A 21723-nucleotide genomic window follows, 5' to 3' on the forward strand; every position below is an offset into this window, starting at 1 on the left:
CTGGTAGTTCAATGTTTTAAATCCAACCCACCCATGTCACTATTTAAAGTTTGCTCTTAACACAAAGGTAATAGTTCTTTCTATGGGAAAAAAAAATACTTTATGAGGCTTCTGAAACACCAGTCATTCTGAAAACATTTTTGTTTTTAAAAATATTTTCATCTCTAAACAATCATAAACTTATAGAAAAGGTGGGAGTATCATATAAATAACTTTTTTTCTGAACCATTTGAGAGTAACTGCCGATCTCATGCCCCATTATCCAAAAAAACTTTAGTATATATTTTCTACAGATGAGAACATTCTCCTACATAAGCTCAGTACAATAATCAAAATCAGGAAATTAACCTAGAAACATCACCACCACCTAATCCTCAGGCCCGTTCAAGTTTATTCAGTACCCAGTAATGAATTATATAGCAAAAGTATCCAGATCATGATCATGTGGAGCATTTAGCTGTCATTTTTTTTTTTAGTCTCCTGTCTGAAACAGTTTGTCTTTCAGTGGCTTTCATGACCTTGACACTTTCAAAGATAGCAGTCCAGTTCTTTTGTAGAATATTCTTTACTTGGGTTTGTCTGATGTTTCCTCATGATTAGGTTAAGGTTATCTTTTTTTTGGAAGTGATTGTATCCTATAATTTCCATTTGTCCCATTACCGATGTTGTTTCCTTTGATCCCTTGATTTAGGTGCTGTATGCCAGGCTTAATAAGGATTTTGTGGGGTAGTACTTGGAAATTATCTAGATAGCCTGTTCCACATCAAGCTTTCTCCCTCTCTCTCTCTCTCTCTCTCTCTCTCTATATATATATATATACACATTTATATATATGTATGTATCTATATATAATATGTGTGTGTGCATGTATTATTATGGTTTTGTTTTATTTAACAGGTTTATTTTTTGGGTTTTTTTGGTTTTTATTTATTTATTTTTCTTTGTTAAGAAAATGGTTTGTTAAATTGATTAAACAAGGAGGCCATTAGACTGAAGTAGCGCTAATGTCATGGCCTATGTAAGCAAACCAAAATCTAAGCCTACAAAGGCCTCAAAGTTTTGAAATCCAAACCTAAAGACAGCCAGTCACAGTCAACCAAGCTTTAAGCTGTAGCCAATGAATAATTTCCTTACTTTGCTTCCACCTTTTCTCTATAAAAATTTTTCTCCAGCAGAGCACTTCTCACTATTTCCGGTTTGGTGCTGTCTGGTTTAGAATGGATTTTTGTTCAAATAAACTGTTCAATGTTAATATACCTCCCTTTAACTTTTGAGAGTTCATAATCCTCCATTGTAATTGTTTATTTTGATACTCAGATTATCCCAGGTTTGGCCATTTGGGAACCCCTTCTCATTGGCTCCTGTGTCCTGACAGGTCTTCATCATACTTGGATAATGTCCTTACTTTCTGGCACTATGAGTTGTTTCAGGCTCATTTCGTTCTTTGCTTGCGCCAGGCGTGTTAATTGATATCAGAGGTATTGCTGCTCCCAGGCTTTCAGTAGACAGAACTAGGGAATATATATGTCTGTCTGCCTATCATCATCTATCTAATGGAAACAGTAAGTTTACACTAGTACCTCCAATTCCAATCCAACACTACAGAGTTTATTTTTGCTTTTTTTTTCTTTTCTTGTGACAGCCTTGCCTGACAGTGAGAAACATGATTTACATTATTCTTAATATATTTATTTAACTGATCACCCCCCCTGTAAATAGCCAAACTGTCATCTCAGCTGCCCTTCCTGCCCTTGTGCTGATGCCCTCACAAGCCACTTGAAATCTGATACCCCATGTTGGGCACCCCCCAGCCCTCTCCCATCCACATGGATGGATGCAATGTTTGTACTGGACTGGATTCTGATACCTCCCACTGGGTGACTCCTCCCACCCCAAAAACACGCTCTTCACTCTGCTTGGGCTCTGAAACCCAAATTTTGGCCAACACCCTGCCCTCAACCCCACCCGTGCAGATGCTTACCTTTCTTTGCCCCATCTGATGGCTTTAGGATGTAATTGTTTAGGAACAGAAGGGGGAAAGCGAACGACAGGGCCGGGGCACAGGAGAGGCGATATAGGGAATAAGCGGCAAAAAGAGGAAGGGAAAATAAGGAAGGGGGAAAAAACAACATTTATGTTTAAATAAATTGCAAGTAAGCAGATGTTTTTGTTAATATGATATGGTTTAATGGTTTAAATACGAAGAGAAGAATCTAAGAAGCCACTTGGAAATGGAGTGCTTTCTGACTGACATTGAATATAACAAAAATTTTTTTGTTTTGAAAGCACTCCAGCAGAAGTGCTCTGCTGGAGAAAAATTTTTATTGAGAAAAGGTGGAAGCAAAGTAAGGAAATTATTCATTGGCTACAGCTTAAAGCCTGGTTGACTGTTTGTGACTGGCTGTCTTTAGGTTTGGATTTCAAAACTTTGAGGCATTTGTAGGCTTAGATTTTGGTTTGCTTACATAGGCCATGACATTAGCGCCACTTCAGTCTAATGGCCTTGTTATATATATATAACAAAAAAATTTTCCCCCAGTTGTTACAGGTAATACCAAAATCCATGTATTACAGATGGCAACCGAACTTTCACATGATTATATATTTTGTGGATGATCTTTTCATATTTTATATATCCATTGTTCTTCCTATTTGAAATACGGTAATCCCACAGTTAATAATATTTACTCCTTAGTAAAGTTTCACAGGAACTTTATGAAGCATTCTTGCTGCCAGAAATGGTTATCACACTTTCTGACTGTTTCACCCCAATACTTTCCTGTTCCATGATTAACTCAGGTATAATTCCTTTCGAATGGATTCAGACTGTTGTCTAGTCCATCTTGTTCAATGTCAGTCCTTTATTTCCCTCCAAATCATAAGGCTATTATTCTTTGGAACATTGCCTTAAAAGATTTATGTCAGTTTTCTTTTCAACAAATTACAGGGAGAGGGCTCTCATACTAACATTGCAAATAAGTAAGCAGATTGAAACAGTTACTGTATCAGTCACTGCTAAACACAGTGTCAGGTCTCTATGAAAACATATCAAAACAACCCATGATGTCCCTTAGCATTCAGCCATCTCCACAACTGCATGGGGCAAAAATTGGCACAAATTGTCAGGAACATGGTCTTTTAAAGCTTGAACAATAATTTTATTATCAAAATTAGAGTGAAGATATATATATATATATATATATACACATTTATATATATATCTTATTTTTATTTTTATTTTATATTTTATTTTTATCTCATATTTTAATTAAAGCTATTTTCAAAATCAAAAAATTAAAGGTTTAAAAAAACATTTCATGTAGTTACATTTCCCAGAGATAACTATTGTTAACAGTTGAGACAATCTTTAGAATTCCATTTGTAACTCGTAAGAAATGGGACTATATCTTCTATTTTTAAACATAGATCTAAGTACAATTCCTTTCTTAGATGAAGAAAGTGTGTAGGATGTTAATGTGCTTCATTTTCATTTTTAGGACAGAATTTAAAAATACTAAAAAATGGCTATAGAAAATTCTTATCATAACAGAACTTGGAATTGGTGACTTAGGGACATATGGATTATCCACCTTGAATATCTTGTATATTTTTTAAAATTCTCCAGAAAGATGTCATGTTTTCCCATCTTCTGATGTGTAGATCTCTAATACTATTACTGGAATCAAATTAAGTAAAACACTGAAAAGTGTGAACACAGGTAAAGAAGATCTTGACTTCGATACCCATTTATTTTATTAGGATCCCTGTGTTGTGATGTGAACAGAGTGGGTTATTTCAGAGGACTCCTGTACTCCTGCATCTTGGAGGGAGGCTTCTGCTCTGCACCCAACTAAAACAGGCTTGAAACTCAATAACTCAGTCACAAACAGGAAAAGAAAGAAAACAACTCTTTTTCTAAAGTAAGGCAACAGTCTCAGGTCCCCTCCCCCCTCGGGAGCTTTGTGTTATCACTTTGCTATCGCTCAATAAACCTTGCTTTGCTTCCCACCAAAAAATATATATATATAATAATAATAATTAATTAATTAATTAAAATAAAGCATACGGTAGCTAGAACAGTACTTCTCAAACTTTAATGTGTACATGAATCATCCGTATCCTAAATGGGTGGGAAGATCCTTGCAGTAACTAGCAGAGCTTTGCAATTCATGGTGTCCTCTATGGGCCAACAATGGCAGCACCATCTGGGAGCTTGTTACCATGTAGACCCCAGACCGCTGAATCAGAATCTACAGTTTAACAAGATCCTCAGGTGATGTGTATGCTTATTAAAGTTTGAGAATCCTTGATTTGAGGTGCTGTTAGCAGAAGTAACTGAAAATCCAATTCAAACTGGCTCACATAATAAAGGAAATCTATTGGCTCATGTAACTGAAAAGTGTGCTGATAGAATGAGTTTCAGGTGTGATTGGATCCAGACGTTCTTAAGTTATTAGGGCTCTGGAACTCTTTTTGCTTATCTGGGCTTTTTTCCCTCCAAGCCTATCCCCTTAACGTTATTTCATTTATGTTAATAAGAACAATACAAAACTATAGAATAGTGTATCCTAATAAATGTTAAAATAAAAACTTGTTGGGGCGCTTGGGTGGCTCAGTCGGTTGGGCGTCTGCCTTCGGCTCAGGTCATGATCCCAGCTCCTGGGATCAGTTCTGCATCAGGCTCCCTGCTCAGCAGGAAGCCTGCTTCTCCCTCTGTCTGCCGCTCCCCCTGCTTGTGCGCTCTCTCTCCCTGTCAAATAAATCAATAAAATCTTTTTAAAAATTAATTAATTAAAAATAAATAAAAACTTGTTATGATCATAGCACTCTTTGGTGCTAGCTACCAAAATTTTGAAATGATTGTCCTTTAAAATTGAGCCACTTGGCGGCAAGTAAAATAAAAGCCTGACTCGATCTTGTTGAACAGTAGGAAGTCTGTTATCCTTATTATCAACAAGGCCAAAGGTAGGGCTGGTGCCGAGAATGACAGGCCAGGGCTCCCTTTCTCTGCAGTTCTCTGCAACTCCATCTGTGGACTCCATCTTCAGACTGGAGCAAGACTGGTGAAGTCCCAGGAATCATGTCCAGGCCTTCAAATATATAAAGGCTGAAAAAGACCTTCTTTTCCCATGTCTCCTTTTTGAGGAAGAGTTAAATCTTTCTCAGAAATAACATAGCTGACTCTTCCTTACAGCCCATTGTCTAGCATTAGGTTTCAGGCCCATGACAGAGACCTCGAGTTACTTCTGAATATCCATTCTCTCTGCTTTCTTTAATAATATTGTTCTGATTTTATCTGGACGTATGGCTAGCCAGCTAAAAGACTGTATTTCCTTGCTTCCCTGGCATCTATATTCAGCCATATGACTAAGTTCTAGTCAATTGAATGTAAGTAAAAATGTTACGTAGAACTTTTGGGAAGTATCCTTAAAAGGGAGGCAGCATCCTCTTTTATGGCTCTTCCATTCTGATTTCTGGAAAGCAATCAAAATGGTTGAAGCTTTCACGGTCATCTTGGATCCTCAAAGAGCTGGTGGAACAAAAAGCTGGAAGAAGCCCGGGTCCCTGATGACTTTAGGGACTTGCAATTACAAGTAATGGGCTGCCCACCTCCAGTTACATAGGAAAAGCTTGTGTGTTCAATTCACTTTTGGGTTTTCATTAACCTCTGGTGAACTTAATCCGGACCGATGCACAGGCCCATTCCTAAATCAATCATTGGCCAGAGGAAATGTTACCACCTGACTGGGGGCAAATAGATTTGGGGGAGGCAAATAATCATATTAAATATTTATTTACTTAAATACATATTAAACATTTATATTAAAAACAAATTACTATGGGGGGCCTGGGCGTCGCAGTCAGTTAAGCGTCTGACTCTTGGTTTCGGCTCAGGTCGTGAGCTTGAGGTCGTGGGATCGAGCCCCACATCAGGCTCTGGGCTCAGTGTGGCGTCTGCTTCAGATTCTCTCTCCCTCCCATTCACTCTCTCTCTTTCTCAAATAACTATAATCTTTTAAAAAAATAAAATAAAAATAAATTACAATAGGGAGGCAGTCTTCTGAATACCTACACACGAAGCCACCTTATCATAAGCGCTGTAGTATCTTAGTTACAAACTTACATGATTATTTCCTGTGAAGTGCAGAGGAACCTTACTTCCATTTAGATTCTAATGGGTATTCTGGTAACTTCTATTAATTTTCATGAAAAAATTCTCAGCTGTGCTCTCAAAGGATTGAGAAAACTTCAAACCTCAAAATGCAAGGTTTGGTTTTTTAGTTGATAAACTTTTACTTAATTTTAACACATATGAGTTTATTAATGAAAACATTATTTTAGGGGCGCCTGGGTGGCTCAGTTGGTTAAGCATCTGCCTTCGGTTCAGGTCATGATCCCAGGGTCCTGGGATCGAGTCCCGCATTGGGCTCCTTGCTCAGCAAGGAACCTGCTTCTCCCTCTACCTGCCACTGTCTCTCTCTCAAGCAGAATAAACAAATTACTGAAAACAAACAAAAAACAACAACAAAAAAGGAAATATTCTTTTAGCATGTTTACTATTCCACTGAATGTGAATTTCAAATCTAGTATCTTTAGTCCTTTCCTTAGATACCTTCCAGTTTTAGACTTTTGGGTTTGATTTGTTAAATAGACCATTTTCTAATTCCTTCAACACCAAGTTGTATAGCAAGTTCTGGTCTTGGTTGGGAGAATGGAATAGAACTTTTCATTTTAACATCTCTCTTCAAGAAACTATTTTCATTTACAAGTGATTCACAACCCACATTTCCAATTCCTTTAGTTTCTTTCAACTCTAAAACTCAAGATGAAATTACAAAGAGCCTAAGCTATCATGAGGACACCATATGATCTAAGCTCTGCGATTTCTCACTATGGTCCCAGAATTCCACCCCAATCAGGGTGTAGTGTTTGGGAAACTAGAAATGCTCAGGCTGTAAGGTAAGAGTACTCTAATTCAGTTCACTGGACATAATTAACACAACCACCAGTAGCAGAAGACTTGTTCAGAGCCCAACTTTGTGCTTAACTAACTTTACTGCTTTAGACTAGACACTCGTATCACCTTTTCGAGCATCAGTTCCCTCATGTATAAAATAAAGGCCTTGATTACAAGATCTTTGAGTCTCCAATTTGTGCTGTGCTAGGATGCCTGGGTGGCTCAGTTGGTCAAGTGTCTGGCTTCGGCTCAGGTCCTGAGCCCAGGGTCCTGGGATCGAGTCCCACATCGGGTTCCCTGCTCAGCAGGGAGTCTGCTTCTCCTTCTACCCCTACCCCCCTGCTTGTGATCTCTCTCTCTCTCAAACTCTCTCTTTCAAATAAATAAATAAAATCTTTAAAAATAAATAAAATAAAATCCCCAAGAAGCAGAAATATTTCTTCTCTACCCAAAAGCCAGTTCCTGGGCTTAATGATTCTGTGAGGCAGTTTTCTTTTCTTGTTTCCAGCTTTATTGAGGTATAAATGGCAAATGAAATTATATATATTTAAAGTGTACAACGTGATTTGATATACATTGTGAAATGATTACCACAATCAAGTTAACACATCCATCAATGAAGCAGTTTTGTAAATAAAGAAGATATGACTGTCTCGAGTCCTGTCTTCTCTAGAATTCAAGGATAATCCACCAGCACTCTTCTTCTATTAACCCTTCACAAATTTTAAGCTGGTAAGTCACCATTCACCAGTCTTTTCCTTAGTGAATGATCAAAGCTCAGCCATTCATGTACTACCTTCATGGTCTGGGCCTCATCTTTCTGCTTCTTGGTTATTATGTTCTCTATGTTCCTTTTTACTTAATTTTGAAGAGAGTTTTTATATAATCACGGCTTGATGAGGACTATATATGAGGATTGTATCAGTCTTGCTTGGCAAAAATAGAGGTTAACTGTGGGGGAAAAAAGACCCAGAAACTTACTGATTTTTAAAATAAGCAAGTAAAGACTTCATGAATAAGGCAACGAGCCTCATTTGGTATGACACATTTCTTGTAGTAACTCCCCATGACTTCCTCCTTTTTGTGCACCAGCAATATTAGTAACCACATGAAACATTTCTGCTGAATCTTCATGCACTTTACAGGTGGGAGGATTTTCCAAGGTATAGGGTGGTGAGTAATGGTGGAGTTCTACCTGAAATCATCCACTACCTCAATTGGAGAAACATGTCTCTAGGGCAAGATCAATAGTTTCTTTTACCTTTATTTAGAATAGTTTTCAAACCCTAGCAAGCCTAAGAATCACCTGAGGCTCTGGCTAAAATGCTCCTTTCTGGGCCTTGCCCAGGTCTAGACTAGAGCCTAGGAGTTTGCATTGTAAAACAACTTCCCAGATGATTGCAATGCAGGCAGTTTTCAGACCCTAACTTTGAGAAACATGTGATAAGGCTTTCTTTAGTCTAATATGTATTGACTCATTCTTTAATAACTTGAACACTTTTCAGGTGCCCCTGGTAGGAGGCAAAGGGGCAAAGGGATGTGCCAAGACTCAAGATTCAGTATTCATGTCTCCAGGCAGTATATGACTGTCAGATGAAACATACTTACAATATCTCTCTAGGAGTTCAGGGCTGGGAAGGTTGAGGTGAGCCGAAGCTGTGGGAAGTCTTTGTGGATCCAGACTGGAAGGACCTGGTGATTCCCTCCCTCCCCCACCCTCACCCCCGAGGAAGGAGGGTGGAATCAGAGGGGTTCTGGAAGTTAGGTCAGTCTGGAGCTGAAGTTCCGGGTGCAAAGGCTGGAAAGGTCAGTTAAAGTGTAGGCACTTTATCCTAGGGCGGTCAGCTGTTACTAAAGATCTGCGTAGGGACATGAGGATAGCTTTGTCTTAAGGGAGAGTAATAACCTGGGTTGATGTTCAGGATGGATTAAATCTGGCAGTCCCAAAGGCACAACAATCATTAAACTTACGGAGGGTGCGTGCCTGGGAATGGAAAGAAAGCTGAGTGGTGAGATTAACAAAACACTGGATTTATCTGTACGGGTGGGGATGAGAAGGTACCCAAGATGGACCGATGAGAACACTTTTAAAAGACTAGGCACAGCGGGAATCCTAAACAATTCAGCTTCGTAAAAGCCAGTTCGTAAAATCCTAAACAATTCCTTCGTAAAAAGGGAACCTCTTGAACAGGCAGAGGATCTGTTTGTGCCAAGATTGTTAACCCTTTCCAGTGTCTCCGTATCTCTCAAAATAGAACCGTCTTCCCACGCTCGCTCCCTGCTGCTACCTAAACACTGCTAATGAAACATCATCTCCCTGAAGCTGGGTCCAATAGGCCCGAGATGCTGCAGGCTTCTGCCCCTGCGATGAACTGGAACCTTCACCTAGCTGAAATACCTCTGTCTTGTCAAGTGGTTTCCAACTTTGCTGCACAGAGGAAGCACCCAAAGATTAAACAAAAAGAAGAAAAGTAAGCCTAGCGCCCACATCTAACGTGCAGCACAGATTAGAAACCATTGGTTCAGCGACATCTCCACGGCCCCTTAAAAACAAATCCTTCCACCCGCCTGCCCTCCGCCGGAAGGACGCACGTGGAAGGTTCGGGGCCGAGTGGGCCGGTGGCCGCGCCGCAGTCCCCTTCCCCCCAGCTAGCCCGGCGTGCCCAGCTCGCGGCAGGCCCGGAGGAGGCGGCGCTCCGGGCTCCCCGGGCCGGGCCGCAGCAGAACCGAAAGCGGCGGGCGCGGGGAGGCGGGGGAGAGGAAGGAGGGGCGGGCGCCGGGGGAGAAGGGCGAGGTGGCCTGCGGAGGGCCGGGAATGCCCGCGGCGCGGGGCCCGAGCCGCCCGGTGGCCGCGTCCGGGCGATGGCTCTCCGTCTGGTCTCCGACTTCGACCTCCGGAAGGACGTGCTCCCGTGGCTGCGGTCGCAGCGGGCGGCGTCAGCGGCCGCCGGGGCCCGAGGCGGCGGCCCAGGTGCTGGAGGCGCGCGTCCGGGCGGGGGTGGGGGGGCAGGTGGGAGCCGGCGAGGGGGTGGAGTCTGAGTCGTTCCTAGCGCGAGGGCCCCCAGGCCGGGCCGAGGTCGGGGGCATCGAGCGGAGGGGGAGCCGCCCGCGGCCCTGCCAACCTGTGAAGGTTGGTGCGGACGGGGTGAGCTTCTCGCTCTCGAGTCCGGGCTTTGCCTCCCTCACCTCCGGCCACTGGGTGAAGGTCAGAGGGGCAGCTCGGGGCATGGTCGGGCGGGACTGCACTGCTTCTTCTAGCGAGTCCCCCAGCTTCTGGCTCACTTGTTGCGCAGTGGTTCACCTTTAACAGAAAGGCCAGGGACACTAGTGGTACCTCAGCATCGTCTCATCAGGGCAGGGCGTGGAGGAGCACCTGCCAAGACCGCGTTCCTCTGGCCCAGCGCTGCGAGGAGTGGGACAGGGGCTTCTCTATGCTTCATTCACATCTATCTCACCTGCCTGGGAGGGTTCATCACCCCTGTAGGGGCTCTGCCAAGACTGGGGCTCCTGAAAGTTGTTGCGTTATGAGAAAAGATGAATCATGGCCACCAAAAAAACCACCATAAAAATACCTAACAGTTGGGCAGTTTGTCTTCACATTTGTGAGATGTTTCTGTGTGAATAGTGTTCACAGTGTTCATGACTTAGGGGACATGCCACTTGAGATGTGAAGTGCGAGAGGGCAGGGGTCTGCTTTCAGGCTGTGAGCAGTGAACTAGAGCCTGCTGTTTTCCAAAGAGGCACCAAGCGCATCGCCACCAACCCAGAGCATAGCAGCACCTGTCCCCGCTAGCGGGATTGGGCTGTGAGACGGTGACGGTCAGGTTTGCTGTCCAACTTCCTCAGGATCAATGAGAATACTTCCTTCACGGTTGAGGCTTTGCTTTTCATCTGTCTCAAAAATCCTTTGTTTTGGTTTTGATGAAGGAGAGAAAAGTGACTTTTGAGCCTTTCTTGATCAATCAAAACTTCAAAGAAGGGGAACTCGGTGATTTCTCACATTTTTTTTTTCTTTTTAAGAAGGTTACTGTAAATAATGATCCATCCTCAAGGCTTAAATTCAGCTTCAAAGCTATCATACCCTGGATCCCACCTTGTTCATAGGAGCTATTCACTTCAGTGTGTTTGCGCCCCCTTCCCCACCTCTGTGTTTTTCATTAAACACTGTAGACTGCTGGAGGGTGTTTTTTAGAAGGGTTATCCTCATATCTACAATTTCTTTCCCCTTAACTCTGAGGAAAGTTTTCTCTCCCTACCTTATATCTTCACACGATCCTGTGGCTTTAGCAGAATTATTTGTGGGGTAGCTTGTCTTGCCATGTTGGTTATTAGTTCCAAATAAGGAGTCATGTTTGTGTAGCTCAAGGCTTGAGTTTGCTGAGGTGTCATTATTAGTAAAGTTTTGCTTTTTTGGAAAAAATTAAAGTCTCCTAAAGAGGTTTTGAAGGTTTCACTTTTTAAAATACAATAGGCAGCTCGATGCCTGCTTTCCACCACAGAGTAGTCCTTTCCCTGAGTCTTCACACCATAGAGCTAAATGGCAGGTGTCTGCAAATGAAAAGCTAGGTGAAGTGTGAAATGCCACAGTCTTATGTTTCAGTAATGTGTCTTGTGATTGAAAAGCTGTATGTGAACCAGCTAGGCCTTAGCTTCCTGTGCCTTTTTCACTCATCTGTGAAGAGACATAAACTTGTGTATTGACATTCCACTAAGCAACAGATGAACTTAGGTCCTCAGAAGGTAAACCTACTAGAAATACCAGCTTTTTCTAATATTGGTAGTATTTCGCTCTTGCAGAGCACCTTGGCAAGATCATTAGCCCGCTTATGCTAAGAGAATTTTTACTCCTGATGATCACCAGTGGGTGGTAGCTCAAAAAAACACGGTTAATTCCTCTTCTATAATTTGTAGCACTGGCAGGGGAATCTGGGGTTCTGTTTTATTTCTAGCATGGCTATTACTCTGCACATTTGGCAAATTATTTTCCTTTCAAAGTCTCAGCTTTTCAAATGTAAATTATAAGTAATTATACCATTGTAATGTCTCCTCTCTGCACACTTGCTTTCTAGATTTAAAGCCTTAATATTTTTACATCAACAAATACAATTGAAGATTTCTTAGTGGTGCTAAGTAATACTAAGTATGACATATTCCTGGCAAAATAGCCAGGGAGCTGAGCTAAGTTAGCCATGGAAATTCAGTGCCTGTGGGATAGTATTTTAGTCAACCAGGGGTTAAAGAGTAAGGAGACCAGATTTGGTTACTACATATGCTTCTGGTTCTGGATTGAACTTTTGGAAAATAATCTCTCCTGAAATAAATGGAAAAAAGCATTTCTTTTAAAAACTAAAACAATTACACCAAAGAATATTTTAGCACATGTAACCTATAAATAACAAAAAACTAAACCACACACCCACCTTAAAAAATAGAACAATATCAGGGGCACCTGGGTGGCTCAGTCGGTCGAGCGTGTGACTCTTAATTTCAGCTCAGGTCATGATCTCAGGGTCGTGATATCGAGACTCACGTTAGGCTCCACACTCAGTGCCGAGTCTCCTTGAGTTTCTTTCCCTCTGCCGCCCTCACCACTTGTGCACACACACACTCTCTCACTCTCAAATAAGTAAATCTTAAAAAAAAAAACAACAGTATCAAGACTTTTGAAGGCTCTTGTGTTTCCTGATCTATCCTCTTTCTCTATCCCTCATCTCCTAGTGGTAACAACCATTTAAACTTTGATCTTATTTGCAGTTTTAACCTATATGTATATCTCCCTATGCAAAATATCATTTCATTTTGCTTGTTTGTGAACTTTTTTTTTTTAAGATTTTGTTTATTTATTTGACAGCGAGAGAGGGAACACAAGCAGGGGGAGTGGGAGAGGGAGAAGCAGTCTCCCCACCAAGTAGGGAGCCCGATGCGGGGCTCCTGGGATCATGACCTGAGCCGAAGGCAGACGCTTAACGGCTGAGCCACCCAGGCGCCCCTTGTTTGTGAACTTTAAATGAAAGAATATTATATGTATTCTTTTTTGCTTTTTTTTTTTTTCTTCTCAGTATCCACATTGACTGCTATAGGTCATTGACTTTCACTGATGTATAGTATTCCATTGTGTGAATGTACAACAGTATGGTGGACATGGAGATGTACCGCTTAGATCTTCCTTTCAAGGAAAAGCTTGTCCCAAGTGTTGCGAGGGTGGTCAGTAGATAAGCTTCAGCTGTCAGCCCCTTCAGGGATTGCCTCCATGGAGGACTTCCTTGCCCAGTGTCAGGACATTTTGAGTGTGGCCCACATTTAATTAAGGATTGAGGTGGGGTATCAAGGCCTGGCCATTTTGACTCAACACGGGACAACTTTGACGGTCTATTTTAGTATGAGAGCCTCTCCCCTGGGGGATTCCAAAGTTACCTGACATTGCTGCAGCTTGACTTCTCCCCCTTCGTGGTCCTACTTCCTTCCCCTCCCTCCTCCAGGTGTTAATCCCACTTCACTGAACATTCCCTGGTAAATATCCTGGATACTAAGCTGTCTCAGGGTGCTTCCTGACTTGACTTATCCTTTTTGGAGTGATGGCATTTGGGAAGTTTCTGGGGTTTGCTCGTATCGTCAATCCTTTTGCTCACTTTCTTGTGCACGATGGATGTCTAACTGGAGTTGCTGTGTCCTAGGCTGTGTACGTCTTCACTTTTCCTGGGTAGTGCCAAATTGTTTTCCAAACCAGCTGTACTTATTAACAACCCATTTGTGGTATAGAAGTGTTTTTTGTACTCCGTATCTTCACAAGCTCTTGATATTTCCAGATGTTTAATTTTATGTTGAACTGGTGAGTCTAAATGTTATTTCACTGTGGTCTGAGGTTTAGCATCTTTCTATATTTATCGACCTTTCAAGTTTCCCCTTTTATGAGATGTCTGTTCATCCTGTCCATTTTTCTATTGTGTTTTTTCATATTGATTTTTAAGGGTTCTTTATTCTGGATTCTAATCCTTTGTTTGTCATATATGTTGCAGATATTTCCTCTCACACTGTTTTTTTCAGTTTGCAATGGGGTTTTTAATTTTAATGTGGTCTAATTTATGAGTCTTCTCCTTTTTGGTTTGTGCTTTTTTTGATATTTTAAAGAAATCCTTTCCTGTCTAGGAGTCACAAAGACATCTTTAAATTAACTTCTAAAAGTTTTGCTCTTTGCATTTTGTTTTTTAATCCATCTGGAATTTATTTTTGTATGTGATATGAGGTAGGAATCGGGGACACAAGAGCCTTTAAAAGTCTTGATATTGTTCTGTTTTTAAGGTCGGTTGTTGGTAAATAGTTTTGCTTCGTTGTTATGTATAAGCTTACATGTGTTAAAATATTCTTTTGTAAATTGTATTGGTGTTCTATATTAATAGTTCTCATATCACTAACCAAATAGCCCTACTTCTCATTGACAGCAAAGCCACTTCCACCACATATCAAGTTTCCACATATGTGTGGGTCTCCTTTCCTGGGTTCTTAATTTTGTTCCTTTTGTCAACTTAAGGTGAAAACATCTTAATAACTGTCTTTATGAAAGTCTTAAAATCTGGTAGAGTAAGCCTCCTCACCTTGGCAGTCTTCGGCACCATTTTGGCTATCCTATGCCCTTTGGTCTCTCATATATATGTATTTTGGAATCTGCCTATCAGATTTCACCAAAAAGTCAGTTGGAATTTTGAGTTGCATTGAATCTATACATCAGCTTTGGGAGAACTGGCATCTTTGCAATATTAAGTCTTACAACTATGAACCAAGTATAATTTACTATTTAGTTAGATCCTCTTTATGACTCTTAGTAAGTCTTAGAATTTCATCCATAAACGTCCTGCACACTTTTTGCTAGCTTTATTTCTAGGTTGTTGTTATTTTATGTTGCTTCCATAAATGGCACAATTAAAAACATGACATGTTCTAGCTATTATTGGTACATAGCAATAAAATAGATTTTTATGTATTAGTTTTTTATCTAGTGCTTAATCCCCTATTGCCATGTATCACTTTCAAGAAACTAAGAACAAGTCTGTGGTATGAAAATTTTCTGAAGTTTAAATGTCATATGTGTTTAAGACCAGAAAGAATGTAGGTTTTCTTGCCTGTATTTTCTTGTCTGCTTTGATTACTCTTGGATCTATCATACACCAGATTGATTCATCTTTCAGATACTGTAATCATTCATCTTTACCAGAGAAGTGATCTATTTTACCAGGTGACTGACTCAAGAGTAATGTTTTCTTGTTGCCTCCTGTAAACCCCGCCCCCACCCCACTCCCTCCACCCCACAGACAGATTTTGGGGGCCAGAGGTCTGGCTTTGACATACTGTTTTTATATATTGTTTCAATATTCTCTGGCTACTGTTCTTTTCACTTTTCTTTCCCCTACCTTCCTAGCCTCCTTTTCTAATTCTCATGTTTTTTTTGTTGCTTCTTAACTAATCACCCCGTCCTTGCTTTTTTTTCATTTTATTCAGAATATGGGTATAAATCACATAATGATGTTTACTTTATAAGTTTAGGAATTATAATACCTGGTCATGTTGACCCAAGGATTTACGTGAATTATTTGCAGAATAGACATGTCATAGAATCATATTTTAGCACCTCCTGATCTGTATATTAGGAATCAATTCAAATCCTCCCCCCCCCCCCCACTCTTCCTAGTATGGTCACTGGAAGACAAGAAACACTTTTATCTGATTTTTGTCTCAAAGCAGTTGGGAACAAAATTTACACATTTGACAAACATCTTCCTATAAGGTGAAATCAGTTGTGTTTGGCAAAGAGCTTGAAATGGACAAGAGTATCTGACCAACCAGATTTAATTTGACATGAGCTGTGACTTGCCGACACCTTTAGTATTGAGGTACTCTCCTTTTCTTTAATAGGTTTACTTATGCAAGTGTCTACATTTTTTCTTCATGAGCTCTGAGGATACTGAACTGTAAAATTAAACCACATTTCCTCATTTGAATTGCTAAACTTCCTCCTCTGGAGTTTCAGGCGATGAACTACTAGGAGAAGAGTCAGAATGAATAAGCAAAGAGGTTATTGAATGCTTCTTTTAAAAGGGTGTGTCTAAACCATGAGCAACTAATCCGGGGAGGAAAGGCTGATGGGTTAATAGTGTGTGGTGAGACACCGGTCTCTGGATTTCCAACATTGCCAAATTTGTCTAATTCAAATGTCCTTGAGATGAGAGCCATGTACTTACACTACAAGTTTCTTTTAAGACACAGTTATTACTACCTAAGTTATTACTACCTAACAGATCCACGCAGGAATTATTTTTATTATTTATTTCAACTCTGTCAATCATGGTTACGTTATAAGCTGGTCCTAGTTATGCTATCTAATGAATATTGTTTAACAAATTATAAGAATATGTAGTTCAGTGGTTCTCAACCCTGGCTACACATTGGAATCACATGGGGAATTTAAAACACACACACACACACCTTAGAGACTGGGCTCCTCACCAGCAGTAAAATCAGGATATTTCTGGTAGGTCTTAGGCATCCATGTACTTTTAAAAGCTCTCCTAATCATTCTAACCCAAAGCCAGAGTTGAGAACCACTGGTTTAATGGAACAAGCATATATCATTTGTTGTAAACTGTACTTGGGGATTTTTTTCTCTTATTTGTTTAGTGTTTTGAAAATAGATGGGCTTTTGCAAGTAAATTGAATTTTCTTAGCAAGACTTCTTGTAAAGGAGTTTCTTATCTTAGCTGAAACCTTTTAAGTGTACTTTTGAGAGGTCTCTCCCAGCATCCTTATAATCTTGAAAGAAAAAAAAAATACTTCTCAAAATATTGACACATTGCATTCCAGAAGTTTTGAGTCATGTGCAGGATGAAAAGAAACTCCCTGAAATTCTCTTTGGTTGTCTACAAAATCTACCCCAGAGGATTTTTCAAAAATTATCCATTGTCCCATTGTAAACATGATACAGGAAACTTAGTTCATTCTGTTCACCTTTTTTTCTAGGCTTGAGATTAATCTGTGCCACTTTTTCGATATGATATTGGCCAAGTATCTGGACCTCTGTGAAACTCAATTTGTTTTCTTAATACAATGGGCCTATAATTCCTGACACAGTGTGGATGAGATAGAAAGAAGTCTATAAATTGTTAAGTGCTATTTAGCAGTAAGCTATTGAATCATATTATTCTCCTAAGAGACTAGTTGATTATCCTTATTTTTTCATTAGTGTAAAGTGTGTCTGACAGCTCAATAAATATTAAAAAGTGTACATGGCCATATTAAAACAAAAACAGCACTTCCCGCTCCCTTTGCCCCGCCCCTGGAAGATCCAGGCAGCTTCTTCCTGTGAGGGGTGGGGAAGATGTCAGGATGATTCTTAAATTTTCTATGAAACTTGCTCTTTGTCTTTTGAAATGTTTCCCACCCCCAACTCCAGTGCAAGGGTCCATGTCACCAATTATCCTTGTTTTTTAGCCTGTTTTTTTCTTTTTTTCTTTATTTTTTTGGGAGGGAGGGGCAGAGGAAGAGGGGGAGAGAGAATCTTAAGCAGGTTCCATGCCCAATAAGGAGGTTGATGTAGGGCTCAATCTCACGACCCTGAGATCATGACCTGAGCTGAAATCAAGAGTCAGTTGCTCAACTGACTGAGCCACCCAAGCATCCCCTGTTTTTTTCTTTTTTACTCAGGAATACAAACTGAAATTTGCTCTGAGTTGTAGAATATTTTGCATGTTTTGTCTGAATATTGAAACTTGTCATAATCAACATAATATTTTAACATCTAAAACACTATTCATGTGTGGGGAAATGAGTCAAGTTTAAGCAATTGGAAAATGTGCATTTCTCTCCAATTGATGATAATTATCAAAGCTGTATCTACTAATGTTTAAATCCTTTAATTGTTGAATTGAGAGGAATATACTTAAAATTTTAGCTGAAAGATAATGGTCAATTAACTTACAAGTTAAATGTTTTGTGTAAAGAACCTATCTTTAAATCAAAATATGGCTTTCATACAAAAAGTACACAAATCATAAGTGCACAGCTCAGTTGATTTTCGCAAAGTGAAACACACCCATGTAACTAGCACTCAGAGCAGGAAAGAGAACATTAATAGAACCGCAAAGTTCCCCTTCATGTTCCTTTCCAGCAAGCATTCATCTAGCATCATAGATTCATTTTGCCTGTTTTTGAAACTTGTGCATAAATTAAATCATATAGTTTATACCTTTCTTGGGAGGGGGAACGATCTGGGCTTCTTTTGCTCAGTTATTAATATTGTACATTTTAGCAAGTTATTTATTATGATTGTTGTACAATAGTCCATTGTTTGGATATCCCACAATTAATTAATTTATTATTCTTTTTGCTTGATGGATATTTTGGATTTCCAGTTTGGGCTATTATGAATCATAGTGCTATAGAAATTACATGTGTCATTTGCTGAAATATGTGTATATTTCCAATGCATGATTGTTTAGCTTCAGTAGCTACTACAAGTTTTCCAATTTACCTTCCTGTTAAGAGTGTATGAGAGTTTCAGTTGTTTCACATTTCTTGGCATCACGTAATATTAAAACATAATAAGTTAAGGATTTGTATTGTAATCTTTAGGGTAACTAATAAAAGAATAACAAAAGAATATATAACTGACAATAAGTAGGAGAATGAAATAATAAGATTTTTGATTAATCCAGAAGAAGGCAAGGAAAGAGTAAAACAATTGAGTCACATAGAAAATAAATGGTAATATGATTGCTACAAATCCCAAATATCAGTGATTAAATGTAAATGGACTACATACTCTAAAGGTTATTGCTTGTTAGACTACATATCTTAGGAGTAAGGACACAGGAAGAGTAATAATAAGAGGATAGAAAAAGTTACGTAAGTACCAACCAAAAGAAAGCTGATGTTACTATACTGATATCAGACAAAGTAAACTTAAAAGCAAAAATAATTATTAAAGATAAAGGACATTTTATAGTAAATAAAAGGGTTAACTAGTCCACCTCCTGGTTAAAACGCATGTGTGATTTTTTATGTGCAACCATATGCAACTGCAAAAGCTTTACCTGGCAGGCCTCATGGGGGGAAAGCTGCCCTCCCCAACCAGACTTGGTACATAGCCAGCGCACCGCAGTTCCTGAAGGGAGTTGCAGTCAAGACTCAGGCCCCTCTGGCAGGACCTCATTGTCTCCAGAGCTGCATTCTCAGCCCAGTTGCCTTCCTTCAGAGGCCTCTTTATCAGGAGCCATCAGCAGAGACCTTCCTTAGGTACCTCTGCTGAAACTACCTCAGTAGGAAAAGGAGGGAACCTTGAAGATACTTTTTCTCCACTTTGACTTAGTACTTTTCCACTCTTAGCTCTTCTCCCTCTCCCTGCCCTGAGCCACAGAGTCCACAACACTGCAGGAGCTTTTTGTTGAGGGCTCCTTCAGCAGTGAGCGATTCCCCACCTCTCCGCTGATCTACCTGACCCTCCACTAGCATGTCATTCCATGGGGGAAAATGAACTGGGAAGCTGGTGCTTATTATGGACTCTTGCTTATATTGTCACAGCAAGTGATAAAAGGCTTGACTGTTACTTGCTTTTTTATCTTGTTGCTTTAATTGACTAACTTGGACACAAGGCAGTTCTACTGAGTTCCCGATGGTTAATCCACCAGGAAGCGATAACAGTTCTCAATTTTTATGCCTTTAACAACATAGCTTCAAAATACATAAGGCAAAAACTAATAGATACTTAAAATTTATTGAAGGATAACATACACACAGAAAAGTATATAGGTTAAGAGTGCACAGCTCAGTGAGTTATTGCCAAATGAGTATATCAGTAGACCCAACACATACAGCATCACCACTAGCTCGGAAGGCTCCCTGGAGACACCTCCCAGTCCTTGCCTCTTCTCTAAGGGTCACTACTATTCTGACCTCTTACACAATAGATTAGTTTGCCTATTTCAAAACTCTATATAATGGAATCATCAGTATGTGTTCTTTTTTACTTGGCTCTTCACTAATATTTATTAGATAACGTTTTTAAGCAGTCCCTGTTGGGGCACCAGAGTGACTCAGTCAGTTAAGCATCCGACTCTTGATTTTGGCTCAGGTCTTGACCTCAGGGTCTTGAGATTGAGCCCGGGTTTGGGCTCCATGCTGGGTGTGGAGCCTGCTTGAGATTCTCTCTCTCTCTCTTCCTCTGCCCCTCTCCCCTGCTCATATCCATACTCTCTCTCTAAAAAAAAAAAATTCCCTGTTAAATATTAACTTGCTATCATTATCTTATCATTTTAGGTGTTTTGGAAAATAATTATGAGAGCTTACGTATACTAAATGTTGAAAGAAATGGAAATATTATTTATACCTATAAGGTATGTCTATATTCTCTTTTTTTATTGTGGTAAGATATGTGTAACATAGAATTTACTATTTTAACCATTTATGTTCTTTTTTTTATGTTACGTTAATCTTTTTTAATTGAATTTTGTGCTATATCTTACTGAGGGGGTAATGAACCTTTAACGTGACTTTTTTATTTTGTGAGATTAAATAAGGTGATTGAAATTCAGTCTTAATGGAATGTTTTCTTTTTTTTAAATGAACTGTATACAATGTCTGACACTCAGACTCAGTGCTCAAATTTTTTGAGTAAATGAACAGTTCCATTTTGCAGAGGAAAAAATGCTAAATGAAAGATGTTTAAATCTAATTAATATGTAAGGTTTTATCTTTGAGAAAATATTAAATGTGATTACTCAACATCATCTGTTTAGACTTAGGTATGCTCAGACTTCTGAGGCATTATTGTTTAATGTGTGTTTTCAACATTAAGTGTTCTAAGGAATGAAAATGTAACTTTACTGATAACTTTACTATAGTAGAGAAACATGAAAGAATAATTTCAGTGGCCATATTGCTTTGCACAGATGTATTACTGTATTTATTTATTTGCTCAAATGTTATTTTAAGTTGGGGCACCTGACTGGCTCAGTCGGTGGAGCGTGAAACTCTTGATCTTGGGGTTGTGAGTTTGAGCCCCATGGTTGGGTGTAGAGGTTACTTACATAAATAAAATCTTTTTAAAAAGTTATTTTAAGTTGTATTCTACAAGTGTGCTGCATTTAAAGAATTGTATGATTCAAAAAGTTTTATTTACAGGAATATCATGGACTTGTTTTAGCCACTCCCAATCTCTATCATATATATTGTCTTGAAGAAATAAATGGAAGTACAAAAATATTTGCTCCTTTGTTATACTCTACTACCTACTAGACAGGGTCCCCCAGACTCACTAAGCTGTACACTCTTAATCCATTTCACACTTTGAGCCCATATTACTAGCTGAAACAGGTTTGGTCCCTTTCTGACATGCTACCTTTAGAGTGCTTATTGCTAATATTTATTGAATTATTGCAGGTTTAAGACTAATAACATCCTAACTTCCTAAACAATGATACATAATAAATATCTCGTTAATTTTTTTAAGGATGATAAGGGAAATGTCGTCTTTGGATTATATGACTGCCGAACCAGACAAAATGAGGTAAAAATCACCATAAATCATAGATTCCTCATTAGTATTGCTTTTAGAGTTTTTTCTTCTTTCTGCCTCCTTTTTCTAGATACAGATTCTCATTTCATTTTCTAAAAATTTAGTTTTTATTTTCTTTGCCTCCCTTCTTTCTTTTACCATCTTTAAAAATAAATAAATAAATAAAGTGCAAGGACTCCTGGACCAAAGCATCACCTGAAGTTTG

General features: G+C 39.5%; 1 protein-coding gene across 5 annotated transcripts in view; it reads left to right on the top strand.

Annotated features, from left to right (window-relative positions):
* The first annotated feature begins 9555 nt into the window (after positions 1-9555).
* Positions 9556-21723, top strand: part of GSAP (gamma-secretase activating protein) — an 85095-nt gene continuing 72927 nt past the window's right edge. For 3 of the 5 annotated variants that reach the window (XR_004299082.1, XM_032402304.1, XM_032402302.1), the window contains exons 1-3: positions 9556-9929; positions 20261-20337; positions 21453-21509. Coding sequence is in view for 4 of the 5 variants with exons in the window: in XM_032402304.1 (XP_032258195.1) it covers positions 9821-9929; positions 20261-20337; positions 21453-21509 (243 nt within the window). In the remaining variant the exon portion in view is untranslated. The remainder of the gene's footprint in view (positions 9930-20260; positions 20338-21452; positions 21510-21723) is intronic. The other 2 variants (XM_032402301.1, XM_032402300.1) reach the window with 1 other exon arrangement.

This window comes from Phoca vitulina, unplaced genomic scaffold, assembly GCF_004348235.1.
Source record: "Phoca vitulina isolate PV1807 unplaced genomic scaffold, GSC_HSeal_1.0 scaffold4, whole genome shotgun sequence".
Classification (NCBI taxonomy): domain Eukaryota; kingdom Metazoa; phylum Chordata; class Mammalia; order Carnivora; family Phocidae; genus Phoca; species Phoca vitulina.